An 8846-nucleotide genomic window follows, 5' to 3' on the forward strand; every position below is an offset into this window, starting at 1 on the left:
AATAAACGTCTGCTGCCTTTCCTGAAGAAACACGGTTGTTCCGTACTGTTTTGGCCGGATTTGGCATCTTGCCATTACGGTAAAAAGGCCATGGAGTGGTACGCCGCCAACAACGTGCAGGTGGTTCCCAAGGACAAGAACCCTCCCAACACGCCAGAGCTCCGCCCAATTGAGAAATACTGGGCTATTGTCAAGCGGAACCTAAAGAAGACCAAAAAAACTGCTAAGGGCGAGCAGCAGTTCAAGGCAAACTGGCTTTCTGCGGCGAAGAAGGTGGACAAGGTGGCTGTACAAAATCTGATGGCAGGGGTCAAGCGTAAGGCCCGACAATTCGGATTTGGAAAAGCGGAAGCCTAACTGAATATTTTTCCTGAATTTTATACTAATTGAACTTGAAAAAGAAATTTAATTTGATTTTTTAAATAAACGATTTCACCGATTTACACGCGTTTTCCCTTGACCAAATTTTGACCGTATCACCCTTTATATACAGTATACGCCCAGCCGAAGCTGGATTTTGATAGATACCGCACTTAAATAAATTAAACCTTTCGATGCTATTTGGACTATTGGAGTCAATTCATTCACGAACGCAAGCCCTGAGGTTTTGTTTGTTTTCGGACTGCTACTTTACATTCTGCGTGACGTTCAGCACCATCTGTAATTCTCCAGGTGAGAATAAGTATATGTCCTGCCGAAGCAGACTCTCTTGTGATACTACATTACATTAGTACATTTCTCCTTCGCTGCACTGGATTTCAATACGATCTACCGACTTGTTACCCTAAGGCTTTACAACTTCGTGGTTCGAAATGATAGTCATCGTGATTTTGAGGCAATTTGGATTCGGCTGTTGGCACAAACTGTCGTTTGCACAGGTAAGCCGAACGGTATATGTTCAGCCGAAGCTCAAATATTGGTTACTACATTCGCTTTTCCACTCCTTCGCTCTTCACTGGCTCGAATTGGAATCCGAGATTCCCGATCAAACGTTTTGAGGTGTACAGTTTTGAAATTTACTGCTATCTGGCTTCGGTAGCACCACTGGTTGTTCTCACAGGTGAGTTGAACAGTATATGTCCAGCGGAAGCAGACAATTTGCATACTACATCGCCGATTCCTTTCGATTCTCGGATCTTTCACCGTTTCGCCAAACATCGCGTGGAGCAACGCATCACTTGTACCTATCAACTTACGACTGGCTCTTGGTTCTTCGTTTCCGTACCGTGATTCTAGAACAACAACCATGTCAACGAAGATTACCAGGTCAACCGACTCCTTGAAGGTGTTGAAGTCAAAACTCAAGGGTCTTCGAGCGTCGTTAAACAACATTAGTCAGTTCGTTAGGTATTATAAAGAGGGTACAACAGCTAGTCAGGTTAATGTCCGCCTCGAACGTATAGATTTGTTGTGGGAGCAAATTAGTGAGACTTCTTGGGAAATCGAATCGCATGAGGACTACGAAGAGCAAGAAGGTGTCGAAAATGAGCAATTGGAGTTCGAGAATCGCTACTACGATGCGAAATCGTTCTTGATGGAGAAGGCCAAGAAGTTCCAGGAAGAATCAGCATTAAACCAGTCAACACGGAGTGCAGACGCCGCTAGTACACATGGTTCAATGGACCGTGTACGCCTGCCGCAAATCAAGCTGCAGACTTTCGACGGAGACATCGATGACTGGCTGAGTTTCAGGGATCTCTACACGTCCTTGATCCATGAGAAGGCAGAACTTCCAGATGTGGAGAAATTTCACTATTTGAAAGGATGCTTAGCAGGCGAAGCTAAGGCGCTAGTAGATCCGCTAAAGATAACTAGCGTCAATTATAAAATAGCTTGGGAGTCGTTGCTAAAACGTTTCAATAACAGTCAGTTACTAAAGAGGAAACAGGTACAAGCGCTGGTCAAACTACCTTCACTCGCATTCGACCGTGCGATTCAGATATTGGATCAAGTCATCGAACCAGCCGAATATAAGGATTTGCTGCTGGTAGAACTGCTGAGTTCTCGTCTGGATCCAGTCACTCGACGTGGATGGGAGGAACACACGTCCGCTAAGGAGCAAGATACTCTACAGGACTTGCAGGAGTTCCTACAACGGAGAATTCAAATCCTCGAGTCTCTACCAGCGAAGGCAGAACTCAAAAACGAGCCGCAACAACCCAAACGGAAGTCGTTTTCACCGAAGGTCAACCACAACGCCGTACAATGGAATACCGCTAATTGCCCATCGTGTACAGAGGTTCATGGACTACATACGTGTCCAGCCTTCCTGAAAATGTCGCTGTCCAGCAGGGAGTCGTTTCTACGAGCACAGTCACTCTGCCGAAACTGTCTCAAGCGAGGACATCTAGCTCGAGATTGCTCGTCAAAGTTCTCGTGTCGCAACTGCAAGGCTCGACACCACACACTGCTGTGCTTCAAGGACGAAGGAAGAAGCAGTAGGAATGGATCACCCGAGAAAACCAATTCGGGTAATAGTGGCAACCGGAACGACTCGAGTTCTGATCCCAAGGCAGTGAATGCAGCATCGATCGAGACAGCATCGTCAAACACGGCGCAGCTTCCGACATCGCAGGTACTTCTGGCTACAGCAGTTGTTGTGATCGAGGACAGCCAGGGTTCTCGCTATCCGGCACGTGGGCTATTAGATTCCGGGTCGGAATGCAACTTCATTTCTGAAAGTCTGAGTCAGTTGATGAAGGTTGCTAGCCAGAAGGTCGATATTTCAATATTGGGCATCGGACAATCCGGAACGAGTGTCAAGCGAAAGATTCAAGCCGTCGTCAAGTCTCGAGTCTCGTCGTACTCTAGACCGATGGATTTTCTCGTCTTGCCGAAGGTCACAGCTTGTCTGCCTACTTCTACAGTGCAGGCAAATGGATGGGACATACCGGCAGACATCGAACTGGCAGATCCAGAATTCTTCCGCTCGAGAGAGGTCGACTTGGTCATGGGCATCCAAGCTTTCTTCAGCTTCTTCCCATCCGGAAGGGAGGTTCCACTGGGAACCGGTATGCCAGTACTCACCGAATCAGTTTTCGGATGGATAGTGACAGGCGAGGTCGCTACATCAAATCATGGTGCGAGATATTCATGCAACATGTCGGTATCGAGCAATCTGGAGGAGCTAATGGCACGGTTTTGGTCCTACGAGGAAGTGGGAGCCGTCAGCAAGTTATCTCCGGACGAGACGCGCTGCGAAGAGCAATTCGAGCGCACAGTCGAACGGAATTCGGATGGCCGATACAGCGTTACTCTCCCTAAGAACGACAATGTTTTAGCGGAACTAGGCAAATCGAGAGACATCGCGCTACGACGTCTTCGAGCTGTGGAACGGCGACTGGAAAAGAATCCAGACCTTCAGAAGCAATATTTCAACTTCATGACCGAATATTTCGAGCTCGGTCACATGAGAAGAGTGGACGATAATGAGGAGGGGACAGTCAAACGATGTTTCCTGCCACATCATCCTGTAATCAAGGAGTCAAGCACCACGACCAAGGTAAGTGTGGTCTTCGATGCTTCGTGTAAGACGTCTTCTGGGATTTCGCTGAACGATGCCATCTATGCTGACCCTGTGGTACAACAGGACTTACGGTCAATTTTTCTCCGCAGTCGTACACGTCAGGTGATGGTTGTAGCCGACGTTGAGAAGATGTTCCGACAGATTTGGACGAACTTGATCGACACTCCTCTTCAATGCGTTCTTTGGTTGGGAACCGATGGAAGCGTTGTAGCGTATGAATTGCTGACGGTGACATATGGCACAAAATCAGCACCGTATCTGGCAACTCGTACGTTGAAGCAGCTGGCAAGTGACAAACGAGCAGTTTCCCTTGGCTGCACCAGCAGTAGAAGAGGACGTGTATATGGACGACGTTATTTCTGGAGCAGACGACGTCGAATCTGCGGTCGAATTGAGGCGACAAATCGACGCAATGATGAACAGTGGAGGATTCAAGCTGCGAAAATGGGCCTCCAACTGTCCCACTGTTCTTGAAGACATTCCGAAGGAGAATTTGGCGCTACCGGATTCTAATGGGATCGACTTGGACCAGGATGCAGAGGTAAAAACATTGGGTTTGACCTGGCTTCCCAACGTGGACTGTTTCAAGTTCTCGTTCACGATTCCATCACTAACGGATGACCAGATCCTAACGAAGCGACAAGTGCTCTGCTTCATTGCGAGATTATTTGATCCACTGGGACTGCTCGGTGCGACGATCACAGCAGCGAAAATATTCATGCAAAGGCTCTGGTGTTTGAAGGGCGAACACGGGCAATGTCTGCAATGGGATGACCCACTACCTGGAACGGTGGGTGAGGAATGGCGAGAATTTCACAAGCAAATTCCTGCACTGAACATGCTTCGCATACAACGGTGTTTCATAGCACCAAGAGCGGTGTCCGTGCAATACAACTGCTTCTCAGATGCATCAATTCTCGCTTACGGTGCGACAATCTACGTTCGGAGTAAACGACAAGATGGTTCGGTTTCGGTGCACCTTTTAACCTTGAAATCAAAGGTAGCACCTCTCAAAGTGCAATCACTACCACGGTTGGAGCTATGTGGTGCACTTCTAGCGGCTCAGCTTTGGGAAAAGGTAGCGGAATCTCTGAAGGCAGACGGCAGCGTTCACTTCTGGTCGGACTCAACCTGTGTTCTCCACTAGATTCGTTCTTCTCCAGGAACGAGGACCACTTTCGTGGCGAACAGGGTCGCCAAAATTCAAGCGCTGACAGAGGGAAACAATTGGAGACATGTTTCGGGAAGCACCAATCCCGCTGACCTAATTTCACGCGGAATCGCTCCGAAAGATATTCTCGAGAACGACTTATGGTGGCATGGGCCCACCTAGTTAGAGGACCCTCCCGAAGAATGGCCGAAAGGAGCTGGAAACCCACCAGAAGAAGAGTTAGAACGACGACGCAATGTGGTGGTTTGCGCTTCGTCGATGGAAAGAGAATGCGTTTCGGATTACTTTAGGAAGTTCTCATCGTTTACTAGGCTAATTCGCACAACAGCTTACTGGCTACGTTTCATGGACAACTTACGATGTCCAGAAGAACAAAGACGGACAGGTTTTCTATCCGCTAGCGAGCTGAACCTAGCCGAATGTGCGATCATCCGGAAGGTGCAAGCGGAATCATTTTCGGAGGAGATCAAGCATCTATCATCAGGCCTCCCGTTCGTCGAAATTCTCCCTTGCGATGGTTTAACCCTCGAATCGATGAAAACGGTATCCTGCGAGTTGGTGGTAGACTAGCGCACTCCGAGGAATCACAACAAACGAAACACCCGATGGTTTCACCCGCTCGACATTCATTCACGGAATTCGTTTTACGCTTCTATCATCACAAACATCTGCACGCTGGGCCCCAACTACTTTTGGGTACGGTTTGGCAACGATATTGGCCACTAGGTAATAGAAATCGTGCGCGAAAGGTTTTCGTCAGTGCCAGCGTTGTTTTCGAGCGAGACCGTCGATCATTCAGCAACAAATGGGTGAGCTACCGGCTGCTAGAGTTACGGTTTCGAGACCGTTTTCCAAGACTGGAGTCGATTTCTTCGGACCAGTATACACCCGAGCAGGACGTGGACGACAACCGACCAAGGGCTACGTTGCAATCTTCGTGTGCATGGAAACGAAAGCAGTTCATATGGAGTTCGTGTCAGATTTGTCGACGGAACGGTTTCTACAGGCTTTGCGGATATTCTTTGCCCGCCGAGGACGATGCACAGATGTCAACTCGGACAACGGGACTAATTTTGTAGGAGCAAGAAATCAGATCCATGAGCTATTCACGATGCTGAAAGATAAAACACATTGTGAGAAGGTGTGCGGATGAAGGCATATTTTGGCATTTTAACCCCCCGGTTCATGAGTTGATGGATCGATAGGTAGGGTCCAGGTGTGGGAGCTGCCTTCCTGGCACGTCGGTAGCATTGGTGCTCAGCACGGAAAATAAGATCGACGGAAAAAACAAACCAAAGAAGAAAAAAAACAAGAAAAACAGCGGATGCTGCCAATTGAAAACAAGATTGACTGGAATTTAGGTACTCCACGGTGCTACCAATCGGTTGAGTGTGGTGGCTAGTGGTAGTGAATGGATTCGCCGTGGTCACTCACTACTACGCACGAGCTGCACGGAGAAGGAGAGAGTTTTCGTCGAAGAATGTGGGAAGTAGGATTAGGAGATAGAAATGTAAATATAGGAAATAAGTTAGTCTAAAAAGTACACCGTCGCGAGTAGTCGACCGGGGGCGAACCCCGTACGAAATTATTCCCCCCTATTCTGCGAGTCACGTGACTCTCTCTCACCGGTGAGGTGACAATTGTCACCTCACCGGTGAGAGAGAGTCACGTGACTCGCAGAATAGGGGGGATTGTTTAGTTTTTAGTTAGTATAAATGTAGTGTTGTTGTAAATAAAATCACGGTATTTTGTGAAAAAGGGTGTAGTGTTCTGTATGCGGTGAAGGAAGGTCTGCGGATGACAGAAGAATTTGGTCGAGGAAAGGATACAGATTCTACAAGGAAGGAAGGAAGGGATACCTTCGCCGGACAAGTAGAAGTCACCATCAAACGGTCGGGACGGTCCCCGACATATTTAATATTTGCGTTTTTCAACTAGTTTAAAAAAATCCCCTTTTGGGGGTGTGTTTTGTTTGAATTGAAAAAAAAAATGTAAAATCTACCTAACTACGAGTATAACTTAACCTAACGTGCTAGATCACGTATGATCTGATGATTTGATCTCAGACAGGTGTCTCTGAGCCTTTCCAGGATGAATACTTTTCGTTCTTCTAATGTCTGAATACCAGCCAGGAGCTAGTCCGTGGGGGACTGTTTAGGACCATCCTAAGGATCTTGTTCTTGATCCTTTGAAGTTTGATTTGTTTGTAGACAGCAAGCTTATTTTTCAGGGATAGAGTAGACCTACTGTTGATGAGTGGATACAGTGAACTTATCAAGATTTTACACTTGGTTTTGGTTTTGTCAACGTGCTCCTTGAAAATCAGCTTGCTGTCTAGTGTTAAGCCGAGGTAGACTACCTCTTTCGACCATTCCACCACTGTGCCGTTCAGGCAGATCTTATTATTCACCGACGGAACAAGTCTGGGAGATTTTGAGTGTGGAAAGCTGATGACCTGGGTCTTTGCCGCGTTGATACGGACCTTTCAGCTGTTGAAATATTCAGACAGAACGTCCAGGCCTCTCTGAAGTTTGGCAGTCAGAGCTCCGATGACACTATCCTTGTAGACGATGGATGTGTCATCTGCAAACAGAGACAACGATCCACCATCAGGGAGAGCCGGTATATCGGAGGTGAACAGGTCGAATAAAATGGGGCCAAGGATGCTTCCTTGTGGAACCCCGGCACCGATGTTGAAAGCATCCGATGTGATGCCATTCAGAGAGACTCGGAACGTCCTGTTCGATAGATAGTTGTTAATTATCTCCACTAGGAAGATTGGAAGACCATACTGCTGCAATTTGAACACCAGGCCATCATGCCAAACATTGTCGAACACTTTTTCAACGTCCAACAACGCCATGGCAGATATTTTCGAAACAGACTTGTTCCGTCTGAGAATATTTGATTTCGCGAGTCAGCTGGTGGACGTTCGAACGACCAAACTGTTCCTCAAGTAACAAGTTGTTTTCTTCGGCAGATGTTAGGAGCCGGTGGTAGACTGCTCTTTCGAACAGTTTTGATAACCCTGAGAGAAGGCTGAGTGGTCGATAACTTGAAGGAGAGGACGAATCCTTCCCAGGTTTCCGGAGCTGACTTCCAGCACAAGAGGAAGTAGCCAAGTCGGAGGCACAGATTAAAAATCAGTGCCAGATGGTTGTAGAATCTGTAACTCAAGTGTTTGAGTTCTAGATTCTGGATGTTGTCGAAACCTGGGGCCTTCATGTTTTTAGATGGTTTGATGTAGACCAACAGTTCGTCAGCCGTAATCTCGGATTCCTCGGAAAAAAATATTGGGAATCTGATGGAGGTTGGTTGCGTTTTCAGCAACCTCAGCTTCGTGAGGGCTGACGATGTTTTGTCCGAGATTATGGGAGCTGACGAAGTGTTGACCTATCGCGGCTGCCTTCTCTTCAGGAGTTATCAGATGAACCACTGCGTCGCCGTAACGTTCCAGTGGGGTCAGTGGTGGAAAGAATTTTGGTTAGTTTCTTACCACAATCTGGGGAAGAGCGGATCCTGTTAGCAAAGTCCTGATTTCTGAGGTCTACCATCCTGGTGTGGATGGTTTTTGTTAGAAGATTACAGTGGGTCTTAAGGACAGGTAGACCAAAGCGTTGGTACTGCCTTCGGATGGTGTTACGGAGCCTTATAAGGCTTTTGGTACATCTGTCAAGGTTCAGAGTATTGCTCACCTGTCTGGATACTGGCACGTGTTGCTCCCTTGCCCGGGAAATCGCTTCATCGATGGAGCGCAGACACCGGTCGATGTCGTCGGTCGTTTCCGGGTGGACGTCATAGTCGATACTGGTGTCAATGCAGTGTTGGAACTGCGACAATTCTACCCGACGGTAGTTTCACCGTGATGCTTGGAATTTGTTGATTGAGGAACCCACTTCAGCCACCACCGGATAGTGGCCCGAACTGAGTTCCTGATACACGACAGGTTGCGAAATGTTGTTGCCCATGTTGCTGATGTAGATATCGATGGTGGCGTGGGCACCGGACCTACTCAACCGGGTGGGAGTGTCCGGACTCAAGATGTTGTACTGCGCTTCCTGCAAATCGTTGTTCAGGATGGTGCCGTTTTGATTGCGCCGACTGTTGCTTCAAGCTTGATGTTTGGCATTCAGGTCGCCAGCTTGATGA

General features: G+C 47.7%; 1 protein-coding gene across 1 annotated transcript; it reads left to right on the forward strand.

Moving 5' to 3' along the window:
• Positions 1–1246: 1246 nt before the first annotated feature.
• Positions 1247–5267, forward strand: LOC135706751 (uncharacterized). The gene is made up of 3 exons (XM_065228404.1): positions 1247–3815; positions 3895–4330; positions 5099–5267. The coding sequence occupies exons 1-3, from the start codon at positions 1247–1249 to the stop codon at positions 5265–5267; spliced, it is 3174 nt and encodes a 1057-aa protein (XP_065084476.1).
• The last annotated feature ends 3579 nt before the right edge of the window (positions 5268–8846 follow it).

This window comes from Ochlerotatus camptorhynchus, unplaced genomic scaffold (genome assembly GCF_037179485.1).
Source record: "Ochlerotatus camptorhynchus isolate MF236.1 unplaced genomic scaffold, CSIRO-AGI_Acam_v1.1 ptg000290l, whole genome shotgun sequence".
Lineage (NCBI taxonomy): Eukaryota > Metazoa > Arthropoda > Insecta > Diptera > Culicidae > Ochlerotatus > Ochlerotatus camptorhynchus.